We start from the raw sequence: 22,685 nt of genomic DNA, 5'->3' as shown, positions 1-22,685 counted from the left end.
TTCCTTGTTTCTCCCTTGTAATTCTCCTCTGTTTTCCAAACTACCTATATGTTTTATTTATCTTTCCTCTGCCTTGCCCATTTCCTTAGCTTCAGGCCTTCCTTCTTCCTCTGCTTCCTCTTTACTCCAAAGTCTCTTTGCCTGACATCAGGATGTTTGGAACTAAATAGTTGCAGATCACCTTTGGGCAAGCAATTTCCCAGTAAACCTTTGAATAAGAGAAAAAGGTCAATTCTTTTCTCCCATGTCATAACCTGCCCGGGCTGCAGCCCTTCCACAAGATTACTGCTCATTTCAAATGGGAGGCTTTAAAACAGTAAAATCCAAAATCCAGGACTACGTTCTTCATGTTATGGACAGGCCTTTTCTACTTGAGACACTTGTGTTGCCCAGCTTGAGGACTAATCTGACTCCAGGAAGATTCCATCTCTTGTGCAAAGCAGTGCTGATGGCCCCAGCATTGATTCAGTTTCCATGTTGATGCTGGCTTTCAGAGGGCAAATGCAAGCAGTAGTTTCCAGGGAGCAGCTCTTTAGTTCAAGCTTTTTGTTCTTTGCCCAGTTTCATATAATTTACGTGATACTGTCTTGTTTCCAAGGAACTGGGAACGCATCCCACGGCAGTGCAGTAGACTTGCCCATTTGGCATAATTTGTGTAGTCATGACTTTCCTGCTAGGATCCTGTGGTTTTTTGTTCAAAACACTCAAGACCAGTCTGCAAGCTCCAGCCAGCTGATTCTTGCCCAGGAAGACTGTAGTTTCAGAAATCATGCCAGCTTCACGATAAGTCCTACTGTTTGCCAGGTGCTCCTGAGGGACTGCTCCATGCAGTCTGCTTAACCTGAGGAACTCCAGATGAGGAAACATCAAACCACAATATGAGGAGGGTTGTAGCCTGCTGCAGAAACAGCCATGCCACTCACCAATCTCTTCCTTTTCTCTCTGCACCCATTCCCATGATTTGGAAATCTGCTCAGCAGGTTCCATGCTCTGATCAGCAATTTAGGTGGATGCTCAGACTGCTGGGGTAACTGAAAACAGTCTTCTGCTTGCCTCAGGACCTGAACCAAGTAGCTGGGCCGAAAACTACAGATGAAGTTTCTCAGTATTAAAAGTTTCAATCCCATGTAGTCCAGCTGGCTTACAGGGAAGATTTAATACATTATTAATTTTTTAGCAGTCCTCACGGGCCAGCAACTCAACTGTGCCCTGGCAGGAAGGGCACAGCTCCTTTTTGGAGCTGCCCTAGTCATAAATTAGCCAGCTGCTAAGTGACACAGATTCAAACTGCAGGCAAATGCAAAGTGATTGCTGAGTACAAGCCCCTGCCCAGATGTTACTGTGTTGCCACCTCATGCAGGGTTAGGTGACTTACTGTGATATCGCTCAATTTTTCATCCAGATTTTTCATTACTGCCACCAGGCCTGAAGGGAGAGTCCCATGAGCCGCTTTCTGCTTCTTTCATTCTCTTATCCTGAGCCTTTGAAGGTACAGGGTCCCCAGGCTGACATGTGTATGTAGATGGCTGCTTTTCTCTATGCCATTTTTTTTAATATATATATTTGTAGATATACTTGCTTTGGTTGGTTTGCTTGTTTTCTAACTGCTTCTGACTTTCAAACTAAATGCATGCAACTACTGGTTGGCTTAATATTTTGTAAACTTGTGGCGATTTCTAACTAATGTTTTACTGTTTTATTAAGAGATTGTGTTTGATGTATAGTATTTTGGAGTGATCCTCTGAGGCCAGAGGACAGCAGCAGCCAGGCATCTTCCCCTGAGGCTAGAGGACAGCAACAGGCAGGCATCCCTGCATAGTGCACTGTAGGAATGCCTTCCTTCATGGTCCTCCTCAGCAGAAAGACTTGGATCTTTGAACTAGAGAGACTGCAAACTCTACTCCTATCCTAAGCATTTCAAGTTATGGTTGAGAAGTATAGAAAAGACAAAAGGCAGATAAATTGGTGCCATTCAGTTTTTCATTTTGATTCCACCAGACAGCATGTGCATAGACACAGCAGTGTGGTATCAAGCAGAATGTCCTGGGCTTGCCCTCCCCAAGACTCTGAGTGCAAGCAGTACAATGTGTCAGCACGATGCTGCACTGAAGCTGATGAGCTCACACAGGTTCTCTGAGAATACAGGTGTGCAGCTTCCAGAGCCCAGGATTCTGCATCTTCTCAGTGAAGCCCTGTGCCTTGTGGGCATCTTGGCTTTTTTGGAGTTAGCGTGAACATCCTAAATGCGTCATTCCCTTTAGCAGTGTGGGGAAGCCAGAATAGTTTTTTCCACTGAACTAATGAAGGTGTAGGGGGAGCTGCCTTGGCCTCATGTAAACACCTTGGTGTGCCACTCCTCTTTTACCTAGAAGTGTTTCACTTTAGTTTTGAGGTTGCCATCACCATGGATCAGCAATGAGCAGTAGTGTGGAGGGTATTTGTGAAGGTTGCCTGAAAGCTCTGGCATCCTTTTGTCCTACCTTGCTCAGAGCACAGTGTAACGTGTTGCTCATGACATTAATGGTGATTGTGGCCACTGAGCCTTTCCTGTGGCTGCAGCAGCTGCACACCATTGCCTAGAGCAGTAGCACTTCCAAGGCAAGAACCATTGGGAGGCAAATACTAGTGAGGGAAAGAAAGCCTCTACACTCCTGCCATTAGGATAATACAAATAATGTCGTAACTGCTGACATTCTTAGGGTCTTTTTGTTTGGACAGTTGTTCAACACCCATATATACACACACATATTTAAACTTGAGCAGCTGGAGAAAGTCTATCATCAGATACATGTAAATATGCCTCAGTGCAAGGGGATCCTGCCTGCACAGCTGGCTGCTGCTGCAGTGAGCTCATGGGGTGTAAAAATAAGAAAGTTAAATGAACACCTCTCCTGGGGTGATTGAGATAAACATTAGGTACTGCCAGTTCGCTGCAGACACTAGGCATATCATGGTAGGACTCTAGCAATGTCTTTTTGACATACTATTTGGTCCCATGTCTATAGTTTTCTCTTAATATCCAAAAACACTCCATTAGAGTACAAACTTTAGTTAAAAATAGGTCAAAGTACAAGCTTTCTTAAACGTAACCATTGTTTGCACTTTTTGCAGGTTTCTTTTCAAATGAAACTGCTCCTTTCCCTGTACAGGTCTCTCTGATGTGTTTTAAATTAGCTGATAATCTATGTATCTCACAGCTGGTCAACTTTAGTGAAGGGGCAGATGACTGAATAGATGTTTTAACAGCTTCATTTCATTCTACAAATGAATAAGATTGCTCTGTCCCCTGGGACCTTAGCAATCCATACATCACTGTACAGCCTATGACTTTATTGCTATTCTGGCTGCTTCATATCAGCTGCAAAAATTAGAAGTTTTTTTTCTCAAATGTCCTTGAAGATTGAATAAACAGATTATAAAAGGTATTTTAAAAGTAGGAAAAGGTTGAAACTTACCAGCTATAAACTCAGCAAAACTTAATTTGGCATAAATTCTAAATGTAGTTTTGAGGCAGGACACAGCGTTCACAGTTGATTTGTTTTAGTGTTGGCCTCTCCTCCTTATTTGCACTCAGCCTCTGTAAGGAGTAGTTCTCCCGAGGGGGCCTCTGGGTACCTGTAGCACCTTTCCCAGGCGCCAGGGTCACAGCTGCACTGTGGTAAGAGGGGTCTGAGGAATTCCCTGATGCATCACAGGGACATGTCCTCGGGCTTTGTGGTATGGCACACACCATAGTAATGATAGAGGGAGCTGATAACCCACAGATACATTCTGTGCAAGGATCGGCCTGCTTGTATGTCCCCCATGCCAAACACTGCTTCTGAGTTCATAGCTGGGATTTTTCTGATCCTTACTTTCCAAATTCATGTTCTGACACATTGAGCTCCCTGCAGAGAACCAGGTTTTGGTCTCACAATGGAGAGAAAGAAAGAAAAAAACTCCAAACCTAAATAGTAACAGTAGGATTTTTTTTTTTTTTTTGTGAGACTTGTTTTGGAAGAGTAAGCAGAAAGATCACCTAGAAAAATGGGGGAAAAAGAAATCCTTAGCTGGATCATAAGACTCTGAATACATGGTAGGTGTATGCTCCACCAAGGAGGTGGCCCTGTAATCAGTGCCAGAAAAAAACTGGAATACAGTTCTGCTGGGCAGAAATTAAGATGAAAAGGAATATCTACCGTTTTATCTTCCAAACAAAATTAGGAGTTTTCCCATAAGTCCAGTCTGTGGCTTAACTCTGTTTGGGTATTTCTTTTCTGGGATAAAAGTATGGAGACAGTCTCATCAGCTTGACATCATTCTGTTATTGCTGTTCCAGCTCAGAATGCTGGTGTGGGGAGTGGAGGTGGCAGCAGAAATTCCCTGTCTTTGTGAAGAGGTAGCCAGGCTCCCTCTGGTAGGAATCAAACAACAAGGCCCTCTTACAGAAGCAGCTCCAGAAAAAGCATAGAAACATTGGTTGTCCCACAACACATAGGGCAGAATCAGTACAGCTGAGAATCTCTGAAGAAGGGAAAAACCAAATCATTACAGAAGGCCAGATGGAAAGCAGAGAGGTCAGGACAGATGTCTCAAAGTGCAGACAGGTTGCTAGAGCTAAGGGTAGGAGATTTTACCTGCAGGTATGTAGCAGGAAGCTAAGCTGAAAGTTTTGGTTTGGGTTCTTTTTTCCCACTTATTTCCCTTCTTCCATTTTTCTTCTCTTTGTCAGGCGGAGACAGCAGCAAATCGGATCTGCAAGGTGCTGGCAGTCAACCAAGAAAATGAACAGCTCATGGAAGACTACGAAAAACTGGCCAGTGATGTAGGTGTTGGTTTCTGAGTGGTGGTATGCAAAAAAGAATTGCATTTAATGCTGATAAGTAATCTTGGAAAGTGCTATTGAACCACTGCTGTTTTCCCTGGAAAATTAGTTTTCCCTCTTCAAATTAAAGACTGAAGTTACCTTAAAGACAAGAGCAACATACTTTAAAACAGAAAGCTTCCACAGAGAAGCTTTGAATTTCTCAGTTTATTAAGAGCCAACCCAGAAATGCTAAAATTGAAGGAAAAATCAAGTTGGTTTAACTTGCATTCGTCAGGACTATACAAGTTCATTACATCTTCCATATAGCTTGTATGTTAATATACTGTAGAAGTCAGGAGTTGGATCAGAGAATATAGGTTAGAGATATTTGAGGAAAGAAACACACATTTGCTGCTAATGGAAAGAATCTGTGTCAGATACAAGGTGGAGGCTGCATCTGTTAACTGAGAAGGCTGTCAGAATGACAACAGGGAACCTACAAGAGACCAAATGTGGTCTGGAGTGTGTTTGTGGTAGATAAGTAGGGAAAAGATGGACAATAGAAGGGCAAACATAACCCATAAGCCTGGTTTCAGCCTGATCTGAAAAGCATAGGGCACTACTCCACTCACCCTGTAGACTGCCTATTGCATTAGCATTTTGCCAGCTCTCCAGATAGGTTTGTTATAGAGGTATATTCAAAGAGCAACAGTGACTTTGAGGAAGCTAGAGTGGGAAAAGTGTAAGGCTGAACTGAAGGCAAGAACTTGATTTCTCCTGTCAGATTCTTCTGAAGATGACTTACAGCATCCTTTAGTTATGCAACAGTCCAGCAAAATTCTTAAGGCTTTAACATAATCTGAGGATATAGTTTTGGTCCTGCTTGTGCAAAAGCTGTGCCTTAAGTATGTTGGATTGGCACTGCTTCAACAAACAATACCTACTTATTGTGGTAGGGAATGTGCTGCTCATTAAAAAAAAGTACTTCCAAAAAAAGCTGGCTAACTTTCCTTTATGAGCCCTGATGGTAGCAGAATCTTTCTGACAGCAAACATAAAAGTAAATGGTCCCTTATGAAATCAGAGCAACACCTGCAGTTTCAGCACAATTTTCAGTTCAAGGCTTCTTGTCGTTGCTCCTCCCAGCTGCTGGAGTGGATTCGTCGCACCATCCCCTGGCTGGAGAACCGGGCCCCAGAGAACACCATGCAAGCCATGCAGCAGAAGCTGGAGGACTTCCGGGACTACCGCCGCCTGCACAAGCCCCCCAAGGTCCAGGAGAAGTGCCAACTTGAGATCAATTTCAACACCTTGCAGACCAAGCTGCGGCTCAGCAATAGGCCTGCCTTCATGCCCTCCGAAGGGAAAATGGTCTCGGTGAGTGGGGGTGACTGCTTCTATATACCCCACACATGCCTAAAAAACAAGAGGTCCTTTCTGCCCATGGGTGGGCAGGGACTGCCCACCTTCATAGTGACATACTCTGTGAGAGGACCCCTGAAAAATACAGATCAGGGAGGCCATGATAGGAGAGGATCAAGTGATCGTTGCTTCCCTGTGTCTAAATCAGACTCTGAGACTCTTCACAAATTGCATGTCTTTATGAGGAGATGTCTCGGTGGCTTTCGTTCTTTCTGATTCAGAAACGGTTGAGTTTCATTAAAGTTTGATGATGGGGAACTTTAAAACTCCAGAAGTGTTTAGAGAGGCTCTTTTCTGCAGATGGTTATATCCTGTATTTCTAGTCCTGCTTGCCTTAAGTCTGACACTTTGTCTCCCTGACTTGTCTGCAGAGCCCTGTGAGATGAAAAGCACATGCTCACTCCCTCCAATCAGTGGGAGCCATGTAGTTCACTGAGACTAATGCTGCTGAACATCTTCCCTCCAACTTCTAACGTGCCTTTCCTTCCCATGTTTCTGTCTCTAGGATATAAACAATGCCTGGGGTGGCCTAGAGCAGGCTGAGAAGGGCTACGAGGAGTGGTTATTGAATGAGATCCGGAGGCTAGAGAGGCTCGATCACCTGGCAGAGAAGTTTCGGCAGAAGGCATCCATTCATGAGTCCTGGACAGATGGTAATGCCAACCTACATGCTTCCTATTGCCTGACACAGTGACACAGTGCTGACTGTTATGTAGGGAGGAGGAGATGGATTGTGCATGGGTCCTTCCATGAGAGTTTGCTCTTGAGAAGGCTAGATTTATTTCTTATTTTTCTTAGAAAGCTGTGTATGGAAACCAGCTTGATCTCTCTTCTACATCATGCAGTCAACATTGGCATTTCCTAACTGTGGCAAAGTGAGAACTTTGGGTAGAAGAGAGCAGCCACAGAGCAGAGGAAAAGTTGCTATACAGTAAATGCTACCATGGGCTTTTACAGGATCAACATAACCCATTTTGCACATACTGAGACGAGTCCAGCGTAAACTGTGACAGTGCTGGCTTAAGCTACATTATGTGCCCTTCTGTGTTGTTAATGGCAAACTCACACTTCGTGGTTTTAAAGTGAGCATTGTGCTTCTCTAGGCCAGCAGGCACAGGGACGAGCCTCGGGCAGGGCAGCTGGAGTGAGGCCGATGCTCTTTTGAGGGCCCTCGAGGGTGCCTGGGCGCCGGGAGCTGGCTTTGGCCACCCTGGGTCCTGTCCTTCATTCTTCTGTCCTTTGGCTCCCTCCCCAGGAAAGGAAGCAATGCTGCAGCAGAAGGATTACGAAACTGCCACCCTCTCGGAGATAAAGGCCCTGCTGAAGAAACACGAGGCCTTTGAGAGTGACCTGGCAGCACACCAGGACCGCGTGGAACAGATTGCTGCTATTGCACAAGAGCTCAAGTACGGCACCCCAGCGCACATCCCATCCTTGGGGCCAGGGAGGCTTAGTCAGCTTTGCCCTCTGGAGAGCAAAAAATCCATCCCCATACAAAAATGCTGGGAATTCCCAGTGTTTCCAAATAGTATCTAGGATACTGATATCCAGTATCCGGACACACCAGAACAGTAGGCCAGAAAATGCATGAGCCGTGGGTGCTGTTGAGGAGGAGGCAGAATTATACACCTAAGCCAAGTTTCCATCCTCTTCCAGTTCATTATGCTGCCATGAACCCTTTCCTGAAGAGTCTGACCTGCTGTTGGCACATGCTGTATTTCAGACCTGTAATACTGTCATACTTTTCCAGGAACGGAAGGAAAGAGGAGAGGATAGGAGGGTCTCGGTTTGCTCTCTTTAACAAAAAAACCAAACCAAAACAAATAAAAGTCCTCCTTATTCCAGCAAGGAGAAAGCTGCTTGAGCCCAGCGTTCTTTCCCCCAGGAGTACCTGCCCTGTGTGCACTCTGTTCAGCACTTGCTGCAGGACATCCTCGCAGCAGATCAGCTCTTTCCTTGCTTCCCTCCAGCTTGGAAACCTTCACCTCCACTCCTTTTCCTGGAGTGGAAGGAAGTTACCAGGAGAAATGGGGGGCTCATCAGGATTGCTAGAGATAGCAGGCAGGCAAAGAGCTAGCAGCTGCATCACAGAGAGGTTTTGAAACCCTGCATGTTTCTTGGCAAAAACCAGTCTGAACTACTTGGGTTTGACTCTGTTTCCTATTTTTAAAATATTTATATATCACACTGGCCTATCTGAAGTTAATGTCTGGGCCAAGATCAGTCCTCTTGGGCTGAAGAGCTGTTTTTCTCTAAAAAATTAGGATTATTGGATCAAGATCATTATCTTCTTTAACAACAGAGATTTACAGAATTGCTCTCTTTTCCACTGGAGGATTGACCTTGGAACAGGAGGAGGATTCAAGGCAATCCTCCATGTCAGTAAGATTAAAACTGGGTCTGTCTAGTCAGCAAGCATTACCTGACTTGCCACTTCCAAAGCACACACTACATGTCAGCCAAAGCAGCTGCAGCTCTAACAGCAACAGGGAAGACTGAGGCCTAAGCTGTGGGAGAGGTTATTTTTTCTAAAGTGTGAGAACAGCTGGCTCTGCTATTATTATAAAAGCCATCTTCCAATTCAGCAAAGAGACCATGCCCTGAAAAACCATGGCAGAGGTCTTCTCTCCCCAAGAGACACACTTACCAAGAGATGCAGAGGGTGGGAGGAAGCCATTGTAGCTACCCATGGCAGGAATGTTTGTGGACATGGCACATTCCCCTCCTTAGCTGCAATGGTCCAGCACAGGTGTGTTACAGGTTAGGCTTTCAGGAGGAGTTCTTTCATCTGCAGTGCTGGCTCTGCAGCAAAGTAGATCAAGCAACTGATCTGGATTAAAAACCTAGCAAAGAAGTTATTTTTAGCCCCCATCAGTTACCTGGCTAGTTTACTGGAGGACTCCACCAACAGCTGTTGCCACACACCCCAGGAAGGCAAAACAATAGCATGAAGGAACAAGGCTGAGGGGGGCAAGAGTGTAACCTGCATTACTATTTAAAGAATTGCTCGTCAGATGGCTCAGGGTCACTCAGTGATTTATTCTGAGGTTTTCTTTCAAGGCTGACACTTCCCAGATTGGCTGGTCTCCCTCTGCAGATTTTTCCCTCTTTGCCCACATGAGCATGAAGCATGCAAGGCTGCAAGCTTTAGAGTGCCTCTTTGTTCTCCTTTCCCCAGTCATACTTTTACCAGCCTGTGTTCCTTGAGTGTCAGCCTTATAGACATGTCAGCAAAGCACTTCTTGTCAGGCATTTAGGAGAGAAACCTACACAGTTATTCTGGGATTGTCCTAAATAAATTTACTGGGTTATGTAATATAGCTATTCCTTGCCACCTGTACTATGCAATTCTTAGGACAATCTTAATCAGTTTCTTAGTGTTCCTAATAAAATCTTCTGTTTCCATTCTGATGTATAAGACACAGTTTGTTAGACTGCATAATGTTCTTAAGCAGAATACGGGAGCAGATTGGTCTCATCATAATCTGCTTATTTCCAGTTTGAGCAAAAGTCTATACTCCCTTCCCCCTTTGGCAAGTTATTCCCATCAGGTGGCCAGCCCCAGTATTTGTTGAGGCCTTGGGTAGTCCTGTTCTGTGCTGCTTGGTTCAGCATAACATATAGTGTCTCCTAAACTTGTTAAACAAGTCATCCTGACCTGCTTTATTTGCAGTGACCATGATCTCTTTGTCTGAATCTGTCTTCAAGACTGATAAAAATTTCTAATAGGTTTCTCTTATATCTGTACAGGGACATTATTTGACTTCTTGTCATTTTTTTTCCCACCCTTTATAGTGAGCTGGACTATTACGACTCTCCCAGTGTCAATGCCAGGTGCCAGAAGATCTGTGATCAGTGGGATAATCTGGGTGCCCTAACCCAGAAACGCAGAGAAGCCTTGGAGGTGAGACACATCACGAGCTGGACCTTCTGGGTAGTGTGTTTGTGGGGGCCAAGCTGCAGCGGGCACAAGCAATATCAGCTCATTTATGAACTCCTAGAACATCCGAAATTGTAAACATGGGCTACATTTCAGTATACTTAGGCTGCTTTTCTTCAGCTCACTTATGGTGCCATTTGTTTGCTCAGGCTATTGATTTATTTTTACTTTTTAGTGTGTTTTGTAATCTCATTCTGCCTGAAATTTTGCTTTGTTTTGTTTTATTTCAAAGGACCTTGGATTTATTTTATTTCCCTTAGAGGGAAAAAATCTGTCCAGTGTGTAATCTCTTAACAGCAGAGAGATTTTTACTGATGTGCCATCCTGGGAGCATCAAGGAGGTCTGAAAGGAAGGAGCAGCTCAGACAACCCATGTATCTATGTGGTTATTCTTCTCCAGCCATCTCTCCTGATTTTCTTTCTTTTATTTCTTTTTGTGCATGCACAGAGGACAGAGAAACTACTGGAAACAATTGACCAGTTGTACCTGGAGTATGCCAAACGAGCTGCCCCTTTCAATAACTGGATGGAAGGGGCCATGGAAGATCTGCAGGACACATTCATCGTTCATACCATTGAGGAGATCCAGGTACAGAGCAGTCATTTGCACCAGTTAGGTGGGGACAGTGAGAGGTTTGGGGTCTCCTGAGTTGTATGAATGCAGAGTGGTATGAATTTATAGGTTATATTTTGGTGCTTCTGCTCTATTGAGTGAGCCTTATCAAGAGAAACAAAAATGAGTATGTTTTTCCTTATTTTCTCCAAAAACCTGGATCTGAATAGGTATAAAGCATACATACATACATCATCCTAGCTGAACACAAAAACTGAAACAGATTTTTCAGAGTAACTCCAGAGCCATATTAATGGAAACCTGAAAACTGAGAGAACCTTTTAGGGTCTTGTGGAATTTTTCTTAACCCACATGAGCAAAGTTTAGTGCTGCTTACAGGGTCTGCAGGTCAGTTCTCACATGGAATGTCGTGTCCAGGTCATTTGGTCCTATGTGATAGGATGTGCCACGAGGACAGTTGAGCTACTAGTTGGTTTTTGATGCTAAGCACAAGAAAAAAACAGAATTGTCCACTTCGGTGCTGAATTACCATTTGAAATCAAAGTTGTCTTGCGTTCTCTAAGGCGACAAACACAGTATCTCAGTTTTTCCCCTTCTGAAAGGGTGTTAGGAAAGCAACTTGAGGTATATAAGGTCATTTGCAGACCTTAGACAGCAGGAATTACTCCTTCCTGGATTGCAGTGGGGACTTGTATTTCACCTGCTCAATGGGCTTGTGAAAAGAATCCAAGTCAGGTCTTTGCCAGAATGGCTGACAGGAGTGTCACCATCAGTGAGGCAGCAAATGGGAGACCTACAGCGAACACAACAGCCAGGACTTCCATGCAGTACTGACAGTTACTGAGCTGCTACTTGTTTCTTCCATCCTTCCCTCCTGAACAAAGGAGTTCATTAAGTCTTTCTTAATGCAAAATAATCTAAACAGCACTTAACCATTTCCCTTGTCTCCTTGTGACTGTTTGCAATGTCTTTCCCAGCCCCCAGACTTGTATTATTACATCTCTGTGACCACTACAGCAGCTGCAAAGCAATGAGTCACCGTGTAAGGAAGGATTTTACAGAAAATAGTTAACAGTGCGTGTTGTGAGAGAGAGCAGTCAATCACGTGGTTTACTTTCATTCCTTCTTCTGTCCACACTGTTCCCTTGTTTATCCCTGCACACACCTCTGTTTCCCATGCATTTTCCTGCCTCTTTCCCTAGAGTTGATCTTCTAGGTTTCTTGGATGAAGTATCTTAAAGGCCTATAGAAGCAGTGGGAGATGAGCCAGGACCAGCTGGCTTGTCAGCTGGCTACAAAGTACCAGCAAGCACGCCCCAACCATCAGTCCTTGGAGCAAGGCCAGGGCATCACAGCGAGACAGGGAGCAGGAAGGGCCTGTTGTGGTCAGGGAGAAGGAGCTGTTTTCCAGCAGCAGGAGCATTGATGCCTGTGCAAGTTTGCAGTTGGCTGGAAGACCTTCACCTGGTTCTAACTGACTCTGATCAAATTGAATCTGACCCTCAGTACTCACCTGGAGTTACTTTGGGTGTAGAAATAGTGCATACCTAGTGGGAGAAGAGCATATAGCGCATTTAAACTAGTGAGACTTTAATAGTAATTCTAGTAGTCAGATCTTTGTCCCCAAAGAGGCTAACAAGCAGTCACTGAGCAATGTTGGAGAAATAGTTCTCCCTAAATTATGAGCCATTATTATTCCTTTTTTTTGGTATGTGATCTCTGTCACTGGTCAACATGGGACAGAGAGGGAAAACAAGACTTCACATCATTTATCTACTTAAAACATCCCATTTAGTGATACTGAGAGAACCTGAAAAGTGTATTAAGGTAGCCTGCATTGTGTCCTGGGAATGTTAGCTTTTACAGTCACTTCAGGAATACATGTGCTGAAGAGGCTATTTCATAAATAATGTTCTTACCCTCCCTTTGCTGCTGCCTTCCTTCTGCAGGGATTATCCACAGCTCACGAGCAGTTCAAAGCCACGTTGCCAGATGCGGATAAGGAGCGACAAGCCATCTTGGGAATCCACAATGAAGTCTCAAAGATTGTCCAGACATACCATGTCAACATGGCAGGAACGAATCCTTACACTACAATCACCCCACATGAGATCAATGGCAAATGGGAACATGTGAGTTCTTTCTCCAGCCTTGCAGGATAGTGGGGGACAATGTCACTGCTCAACCACTGCGGGCCCAGGAAACGGATAATTTACTCTGCAGTTACCCTCTCATGCTTACTGCTGAGTTTAGTGGGGTTTTGTCATTTGGTTTTGGCTCAGTTGTCCTGTACTTGGAGAGTGGAAGCGATCTTTGATATAATTGCCTAAGGCACATCAGACCCCCTTTTACATGCTAATTTTAAATGAAAGTTGCTAGATTTGAAAGCTTTGAGGTTTTTAGTCTTCAGTTGCTGCAGGTAAGTACAGCATGTGAATCAGTTTCCTTTGTCACCATTCAGCCCTTCCGATGTTCTATCTCTGCACCAAGTAGCCTTTCCCTGCTGTAATCCTAAAAGAGCAGCTACTGTCTGTACCCGTTGTGCTTATGGTTCTTACTACCAAACAAAATCACCCATGTGAGATCGGAACAGAATCCTGCAACTCAGTTATCATGAGCTACCAAAAACCCAAACAACGAATGGAAGCTGGTTCTGGTCTTCCATGGCCTGACATGAGTTTGTGTGTATCCTACAGCAGATAAGATTCACCTTCTGTGAGCTTGCCCACTGTGACTAAAACCATATAACAGCTCGTATTCACTGCAAACACCCACTCCTCCCTCCCTTGTGGCAACTTCTGCATTTCCTGTACATGTGCCTTTGTGTGTCTAAACTGCACACTTACTCTTTGTTGTAGGTGCGGCAGCTGGTTCCCAGAAGGGATCAAGCCCTGATGGAAGAACACGCTCGCCAGCAGCAAAATGAACGACTTCGTAAACAGTTTGGTGCACAGGCCAATGTCATTGGACCCTGGATCCAGACCAAGATGGAGGTAGTGCTTTGCAAATTTTGAAACACTGTTTTCCCCTGTGGTCTTCACTGATACTCTTATTCGAGATCTCTCTTGCCCACTGTCACAGCCATTTTTTCTTCAAGTTGCAGCAAGAGAAACATCATAGAAAATATCAAGAATCCAAAGATTGGTATTGGTTACTGAGGTGCTTGTACTTTTCTTCCTCTAACTCTAGTACCAGAAAAAAAGCATTACTTAAGATGGGGAACACTGGTATTTTAAGATTTGTGTTTATATGCAACAAATTCAAAATCCTAGATCAGAGACAGTTTGTGTAATTGCTTGCACAGCAATGGTCTTGATGCATGTAACTAAATAAATCCAATTAATATGCCAAACATCTGCAGAGGAGACATTTTTAAGGGAGATCACTCTTTAGGTAATATTTGAGTTAAAGTCATTGGAGTTGATAAAATATAAAAATATGAAGCTATTACTATGGCAGGAGCTGAAAAGAAGAGAGCAGTTAAAGAAATGTCTCTATGAAGAAGTAACTTAGTGAAAGACAATACACCAGAGAAAGATCTGGCTTGGTAGATTACTGGCTTATGGACTGCAGTTTCCTTTTCTTTTGTATCCTTGTATTAGACACATCTTATGTGATTCACCTCTCTTGAAAAGTGTTCAGTGCTGTGCTAAATTTTTTGCTGACATTGTCTCAGTTCCTGTGAAGTAACTGCCCCATGAGATTTTTTTTTTTTTAATCATCGTGCTTTTTGAGAGGGAAATTGCTGCAATAAATGTCAGGCATGTTAGGGCTTGTCCTTTCCGTGGAGTCTTAACTCCTATGGCTTTGCTAATGCAGGAGATTGGCCGCATTTCAATAGAGATGCACGGGACCCTGGAGGACCAGCTCAACCACTTGCGGCAGTATGAGAAAAGCATTGTGAATTACAAACCAAAGATTGACCAGCTGGAAGGAGACCACCAGCTGATCCAGGAAGCCCTTATCTTTGACAACAAGCACACCAACTACACCATGGAGGTAAATGTTTTGGCAGCAACTAAACAGCCTCATCTGCTGTGGCCAGTTAGCATCAGCCACATATAGCTCTGGCAACGTGTTGTAGTTCTCAGAAAAATGGAGAGCTTGATAATATGGCCAAGCGTGCAGTGACACGTCACAGAATTTCATTTTTGCCTTACTATACTTCATGCCAACCATTCCAGTGTACTTCCAAATATAGAGAACAGAAACAACCTGAATGAGATCCCACAGTGTTGCTTGAAAAAATGACGAGTCTCGTTTCTCCTGCCACCTGATTGTGTTAGCCGGGATTAGAAAGGGAAGTGCTGATGATTTTGAGCTGCCACTACCTGGCAGAAAAAAAAAAAAGTTCAACAGAAGTTTTTTTTAAAGTCAGAGACTGGCTTCCTGTTGATAATGTGAGGTTTCTTGGGAGCAATCTGAGTTCAGCATTAGTCCAGCTGAACACAGGTAGGCTTTGAAACTTGTTTTTTTTTGGTTTCTGGCCATTTCTGTTAAACAACAGCAGAAGCAGAGGAGCACCAGTGTCTTTCAAGCATTGTGTTTTATTCAGTTTCTTGGTTAAGAAGAGTCTTCTGCTTAACTAAGCCCTAGAAGCACTGGGCTTGCCTCTCATTTGTGTTAAAGGCCTCCAATATGTTGCTTTGATCAGGCAAAGGAATTTTGCAATAGGACCAAGTTTTTCTTAAGACAGAGAAAGAAAGATCAAAAATTGGCCTCTTCAGTATGGGGTTTTTTCAGTCAAAATTCAGATTTAAAACACCTGCAGATTAGAAGGAAACTTTTCTGAGAAAATGGACACCAGGGACTGCCTTCCACATTGGATCATTTAATTTGCAATAAGTAGCACTGATCCAGCTGATCCACTGGCCTCAGAAGCAGAAGAGCGACTTCTTAATTTCGATATTGTCCTGACCTCTTTTACTAGCATATCCGCGTGGGCTGGGAGCAGTTACTAACAACAATTGCTAGAACCATCAACGAAGTGGAAAACCAGATCCTGACCCGTGATGCCAAAGGAATCAGCCAGGAACAGATGAATGAATTCCGGGCTTCTTTCAACCACTTTGACAGGGTAAGTCAGTGCTGACTGCAACTACAAGCTTCCATGTGGACTGCACAGTGCAATAAAAAACAAGCAGTCACTGTGATAAAATGGGATCACAGAAGATGTTTCATTCTTAAAAATGCGACTCCTGTGGATCACTCATTTCTGTGAAGACTGCCAAGTGATTGTTAGCCTGGGAGAGGTATGTCTTCATAGGAAACTGCAACATTTCCCAGTAAAGCAAGAGTATGGAGAGGTTTGAAGGCTTTTTTAGGCAATTAGACTTTTATCCATTCCTCTCCAGAAAGCAAATTATTTGGTTTATGAAATTCTTGGGACCATCTGTTCTCCACTCTTCTACACCATCTCTGCTATATCTAAGGATGGCTTGCCCTCAGAGATTGGCAATGCTTTTAAATTGCTGAAGACTGGCTATTTCAGCCTTTCTCTAGCTAAGAAAAATAAGCCATGGGTTCTTTTCTTAGGAGAGGGACTCATGAAGCCCTGTAGATTTTATATTTTGACCTTCATATCATTTGCCCCTTCTTCACAATAGTCTAAATGTTAATGCAGACAGAACAGGATTTTCCCGCCTTCAACTATTTGATTATGAAGGCTTAACATTGACTTCAAAAACTGGGTTTTCTTGAAGAAAGTCACTTGAAATTGGCCCCATCATCCTGTCTGTAGCTTCCTTGATCTGGCCAGAGGTGGTGGCAGCAGGCAGGGGCTCTTAAATGCTTTGGGGCTGTTCTGAGCTAAAATTCTGCAGGATGGATGGGGATTCTTAGTTCCTGTAGTAGCTTGCGTATTATTTGAGGGGTATGTCCACACACTGGGGAGCGAGCAATGAGCAAAGGGAGGAGCAGCTGCCAAGCTGTGTGGTGCTGCACTGTACATATGTGCTGCTGGCAGAGCTGAGCACTTTGAAATAGCTTTGCCAGTCAAAGCTCCACGCCCTGTGCAGGTCTCATAAATACAGCCATAACGCTGCTCCCCTGAGCTTCAGCTGGTTTTCTTTGTCTGTTCCTCAGATGCCCTGATAGCTAAACTTCCTTGGGTGTTTTGCCAAACATACCTGCCCTCACCTACTCCTTTAGTGGAACTTTTGCCTATAAGATTAAGACAATGCTTCCCACTGCCTCTGCCTGCTTACCTGCACTCTGGGTTACTAGTGAAACACAGGGCTTCTGACACTGGATAACAAGCAGTGATGCAAGTAATTCACTTGGGAGACTGAGATCTTGAGGCTTCTGAGCATCAGCTGTTTTTGTCATTCAAATGCTCTAAACATGGGATGAGCTCTCTGAGAAGGAACTGTTCCAAGAGCATTTTTAGCACATCCTGAAATGTCATTGTGATATCTAATGTTGTGCACTTTTTATTTTTCTTCCCTGTCTTTCTATCTGCATGTTATTCTTCCTGTTTCTCTCTCCTCACCCACTGCATGGTGCACCTGTTTGTTGTCCTTTCACCTCCCTTTGATCTCCCCTGTGTCTCCCTTCCTTGTCCCCACACCGTCACCGCACTGGCACTGCATGTCCTGCTGCCTGGCACACCGCATAACCAGGACCACTCCGGCACACTTGGCCCTGAGGAATTCAAAGCCTGTCTCATCAGCTTGGGTTACGATATTGGAAACGATGCACAGGTACTGAAAGCTAGTGGTGAACACAGCCAGATATTAAACTGTGAAAAAATAACAGGTTTTTTCCTTTCTTTTCTTGTTTGTCTTAATCCATCTTGTTGTTCTTGTTGTTCTTGTGTTTGACTGTATATACATCACTTTTCTATACTACTTCCTCTCAAAATGCACTTTGGTATCTATTCCTTTTTAATTCCTTAATTTTTTGTCTTGGGAGAATTCCTTTTATATCTTCAAAATGTTCTTTTTCCTTCTGTGTCGCTTAAAACTAACTCCTTTCATTGCCCATTCCTCAATCTGTCTTGCTTAATATCTTCTTGCTCTTCTTCCATCACCAATATGTTTCTTGTGTATAAACTATTCCATGTCCAAAACCACCTTTGCTTCTTCATGGTTTCACAAACTACCTTTCCTCTGTTACTCTTCATTGCCCTGTAAATCCTCCTTCTATATTCTCCCCCCGGAAACTCATTCTTTATAACATCTCCTGTGGGTTCATTTCTCCCTGGACTGGTCTCCCTTTTCTCTTTTGGCCTTTTCCATCTTTGCATCATTCTCTGTAGAAGAAGACTGGTATGATGGATTGTGAAGATTTCCGAGCCTGCCTTATCTCCATGGGTTACAATATGGTAATGTAGAGCCCTATGTCACTCCTTTTCAAAGTGATTCTGTAGGCACCTTCAAAAATACAGGGAGAATGTGTAGTGAATCAAGGTAAATATAGCCTTATTTTCCAGAATTACCAGCAATGTTAAATCTAGTCTTAGTTGTACACGTAAAACTCTTGTCTCACAGGTCTAGCCAAAGGTACAAAAATTGAAATAATTGTCTAATTCATGTATGTTTGAAATAAAAATTATATTTATCAAACTGTGTAGCTACTACTGGAAGAAATAGTAAGCTTCCTCATATTGATGCCTGCTCTCTGCATAGCACACACAACCTCCCCCAGCCCTGAATATCAGTTGAAATCATTCAGATGTATACGTGACCTCACTTCTGAATACACTCAGAATGCTGCTCCTCTCATTCCTACCATTCATTTCACATCTCCTCTCCTGTACATGTAAGTTCAAGTTCCAGTCATTCTCCTGTAGCTTTTCCTCACCAGAATACCTGAATATTCAAACAGTAACGTCGTACCTTGAGAGGCATGACAGCTATTAGGAAGAGCTTCACCAAAGACTGCTGCTCATCAAAGGGCAGGAGAAGAGCACAATGCAAGCATACTCATCTGCACTTTTGGTGTCTTTGCTCCTGATATCAGGCAAAATAGTGTTTAATCATCTTACTCATCAGCCCACTATATATAGATTCTTTATACAGATTCTTTGGTGTAGCATGCCAAGACTACAACATTTGATAAGGCTTCTTAATTACTCTTGAATGTATACTGTTCTGAATGTGTTAGGAGAGCCTGTTCCCAGGAAAAGACTCTGCTCTGCTCTTCCCTCCACCTTACCTGGGGAGGAGGGAATCCCAGAGATGAGAACCTTTGCTTTAAATGCAGAAAGAAATGAAGAAAACTACATTACAAGGTTTTGGTTTCTGTAGCAAAACTTCTTTGTAGGATCTTCCCTGTAGAGACTATTTCCCATGTCCACTCCAGATATGCAAGTCCTTCTTTGCAAAGCTTGCCTATTAAAGATGAGTACAATACTATAAAATGTCCCAGAGACATCTCTTCTGTCAGCTGAAGAAAACTGTAGAAGTTTTCTTTTAAGTAAATTAAAGTAAAAGGATTTGAGGAGTGTTGATCTTCAAATATTGCTACAGACATCTAGCACATATACAGAGAAATTTGGGTCTTCTTCTGAAGTCAGTTGGTATTGTTCCCCAATAGGAACATTGTCCTAGAGCTGGATGTTATCCTCAGGCATAGCTGGCAATGTTCTATTCCAGTGGACAAATGAGTAGGAAGCATTTGTACACAACAGCAAACTAAAAAAGAACATCCTGATTAAAAAAAAAAAACCCAGAGGTGTTTTCTATTTGGCTTTGTTTTCTAGCCTGTGAGATGAGTTGCTGAATGGTTTCTCCTCACTTTGGTAGCACTGCTGCCTAAGTCCCCAGGCTGACATGACTCTCTTGCTCTCCAGGGAGAGGCAGAGTTTGCCCGCATCATGAGCATCGTTGACCCGAACCGTTTGGGTGTAGTGACCTTCCAGGCCTTCATCGACTTCATGTCCCGAGAGACGGCAGATACAGATACTGCTGACCAGGTTATGGCTTCCTTCAAGATCCTGGCTGGAGATAAGGTCAGGCTCCACACCTTGGTTTCCTGTATCTGCTTAACTTTTGCTTTCTTTTTTCTCTTGTCTCGGAGAGAAAGTGTCAAGGGAAGCATTCTTCCATGGGAGGTTGTTTTTACAGGAGCATTCTGTAGTGCTGAAGGAGTGCAAGGTTAAAGTGTGGGTTAATGAGCAGCCTGCTAAGGCACTCAAAAGTCTTGCTCAGCTGTCAGTCAGAACTTTGCAGCCCACTCTTGCTTCAAAATTTAATTAAGAGTTTGGTCGCAATATTATTTTAAAATTAACAAGTTCAACAGATGGTTTTTAATTAGTCTTGAAAACTGTTCACTACTGACAGCTGTAAACTTGAGATTATCTTTCTCAGATTTACATGTCACTATCAGTTGTTACACAATCAATAGATTTTCATTGAGGATATGCTGTATCTGCAGGGGGGACATATTTTAACCACAGAAATTGGTTGAATGTAGGAGAACTCAGGGTGATATGAAAAGTATTAATTTTTGGAATTTACATCATCCGGGAAGCAGCTGATAAAAAATGTAATCTTATTTTTCTTATATAACAATGCCCACTAATCTTTTATGTAACTGAACAAATAATATGCACATGTAATATTATCATATCTCTTTATTTGCTAATGATTTTAGTTATTTCACATGAGAAGTTGGATACCATTTCTCAGATTGTAATGAGTTACCCTTAAATCCAGTACTGGTTTCCATTTTTCACTAAAAATCTTTTTGTAATTGTAATCTAGAAACCCATGATCCCTGTCCTTGAGACATATACCTGAGCAAAGCCAGTTCTATTGTCTTTTGAGGCCAGAAAATTCCATGTTACTCAGATAAGCTAACCACTGAATAAATAGGTACTTTGAGATGCAGTATTACTTATTAAGTTGTTTACTCTGTGCAGTGTGTTACATATACTTGTCAGTGTTTAACTTCTCTGGTGACTGTAACAGGAATTAATATTTCATTTTGAAGAAAAGTCCCTCATACCCCAGTCATTAAAGTGAAAGGGAGAAAGAAATTATAAGACGTCACAGGAGAGAGAGGGATAGTGTGAAACCTGAGCTATTGCTCAGACAGACTGCAAATGGCCGTGAGTCAGTTAGGTAAAGACAACATAGTGATTATGATTAGCAAACAGGCAACTACTGTTACCTACTGCCTGGAGAGAGGCCGAGCTAGCTCAGCTCAGTGCAGTCACTCTCCAGAAGCCAAATTTACATAAGTTTTGCTTGCTTATTAAAAAATGTCCGCAGTGAAAAGACTGTTGCTGGAACTGTGAAAGCAATACAAAGTGTTTGCTTGTCTGCTGCTTGCATTGGTGCACTAGCAAGAACTAGTGGGGATTGGCCTCTTCCTTTTCTCTGAAGAGAGGGAATGGCAACTCCCAAGGAGCACAAGCAGCTGTTACCTCCTGCTGGTGAGCGACAGCATCCAAATTAAATTTCTGCTTCTTCCCATTTACTTTCAGCAGGACCTCCTTTGTCAACAGGAAGGCACAGTCATAGCACTAACAACTTGCTTGACTTAACTCCAGGTCTTTTTTCAGCTGCACCAGCATCTCTCATGCAAAACCAATCTTCATTGTAAAAACCATTTGCTTGTCCAAACAGGAGTGCTAGTCCTCCCAGGGTGTAAATGCAGAGAGCTCCCTGTGTGGGTGTGCAGCACAGGTCTAGTTGTTGGGACCCTAGCCCCAAGTGTTGCCTGCTGCCCTGGTGCTACAGGGGATGGTTGTCCCTCAGAGGAGGAAAGTCAGTTTCCAGAAAGTAACGATTGCCTTCTCATTTGTCCCCATTGCAGAACTACATCACTGTGGATGAATTGCGGCGGGAGCTGCCTCCTGACCAGGCTGAATATTGCATTGCTAGGATGGCACCCTACAATGGCCGTGATGCTGTACCCGGTGCCCTGGACTACATGTCCTTCTCCACAGCGCTCTACGGCGAAAGTGACCTTTAACTTTTTTCTGTCGCACCACACGCTCCCTCCCCTCTCCCCCGTCCAACACACCCTATTTTCTCTTTGCAAAGCAGCCTCTGCTCCGCTCTTTTTTGTGTTTTCCCGTTTTGCTTCAGATCAGATCACATTTTTAAGTGGGGGGGAGGACATTGACACGGGACCGCCTACCTTGCCCTTGAAATAACAGTTTACAAAATTATTTTGTGCAAAAAAGTTACGTTTTAAAAAGAACAGACATATTTTATTATAGAAAAAGGTATTTTTCTCCACCAGATTGAAACTTAAAAAGAAAATGTTAAAATATTGCACCAAATATTTTTTGTTGTGACATAGGAAGTCAAGCACAATGTTACATTCCATCCTTTCCAAAAAGAACCAAACTATGACAAAATTCCACTTGTTCTGTTAACTATTACATTTGCGTATGTCTCTCTCATCACTTTTCTTGGGAGGGGGGAAGGCACACAAGTGCATGTGTTTGCTGGTTCACTCATTTCATGAAAATATTTTATGATAAACTTTTGAAATTGCTGTGTTTTCTAGGGAAAAAATAATGTACACAGCTCATGTTTTCATATTTAATTAAAAAATACAATACGCCTCCTATGTTTATCAGTGCACAACTTTTTTTGTTGCTGAGAGTTGTCTGGTTTCAGAACATGAAGCTTGAGAGTTGATAACTTTGATATTGCTTGTCACAAATCATATTAAAAACTTCTTGTGATAACAACTCTAGACTTTATTCATTTGTATAGTAAAATAGTTTAATCCTATTTAGTTACACATGATAAGGAGAAATCCAAAATTAATGGTTTTAATTGAAGTTACACTAGATTTAAAGTTGTATTCTCAGCCCCTTAGCCTTTTCATTCTTGCTGAATAATTTTGAAATTTTCACAGCTTAATGACCACTTTAAATCCCCAATACACCCCTATCTTTGGAAGCAACACTGTTGTTATTTCTTAAAAACCAGCACAGAATTAGTTACTAGAGCTGTACAAACAACCACCATATCTTAAACCATCCATGAAAAATTAATC

The 22,685-nt window shown here is 42.9% G+C and overlaps 1 protein-coding gene across 5 annotated transcripts in view; it reads left to right on the top strand.

The window, feature by feature from the left end:
- Nucleotides 1-22,374, top strand: part of ACTN1 (actinin alpha 1) — an 87,034-nt gene extending 64,660 nt beyond the window's left edge. For 2 of the 5 annotated variants that reach the window (XM_053944803.1, XM_053944802.1), the window contains exons 9-21: nucleotides 4,712-4,804; nucleotides 5,932-6,162; nucleotides 6,713-6,860; nucleotides 7,463-7,613; nucleotides 10,003-10,111; nucleotides 10,596-10,736; nucleotides 12,671-12,853; nucleotides 13,580-13,714; nucleotides 14,541-14,720; nucleotides 15,652-15,798; nucleotides 17,980-18,045; nucleotides 19,516-19,674; nucleotides 21,486-22,374. In XM_053944803.1, the coding sequence (XP_053800778.1) occupies nucleotides 4,712-4,804; nucleotides 5,932-6,162; nucleotides 6,713-6,860; nucleotides 7,463-7,613; nucleotides 10,003-10,111; nucleotides 10,596-10,736; nucleotides 12,671-12,853; nucleotides 13,580-13,714; nucleotides 14,541-14,720; nucleotides 15,652-15,798; nucleotides 17,980-18,045; nucleotides 19,516-19,674; nucleotides 21,486-21,644 (1,902 nt within the window). In that variant the 3' untranslated portion in view covers nucleotides 21,645-22,374. Of the gene's footprint in view, nucleotides 1-4,711; nucleotides 4,805-5,931; nucleotides 6,163-6,712; nucleotides 6,861-7,462; nucleotides 7,614-10,002; nucleotides 10,112-10,595; nucleotides 10,737-12,670; nucleotides 12,854-13,579; nucleotides 13,715-14,540; nucleotides 14,721-15,651; nucleotides 15,799-17,341; nucleotides 17,423-17,979; nucleotides 18,046-19,515; nucleotides 19,675-21,485 lie in introns of all 5 variants that reach the window. The other 3 variants (XM_053944801.1, XM_053944800.1, XM_053944804.1) reach the window with 2 other exon arrangements.
- The last annotated feature ends 311 nt before the right edge of the window (nucleotides 22,375-22,685 follow it).

The sequence above is a fragment of the Vidua chalybeata genome, chromosome 6 (genome assembly GCF_026979565.1).
Source record: "Vidua chalybeata isolate OUT-0048 chromosome 6, bVidCha1 merged haplotype, whole genome shotgun sequence".
Classification (NCBI taxonomy): Eukaryota; Metazoa; Chordata; class Aves; order Passeriformes; family Viduidae; genus Vidua; species Vidua chalybeata.
Note: the sequence above shows the minus strand (reverse complement) of the source record. Positions and strands in the feature narration are given on the sequence as shown.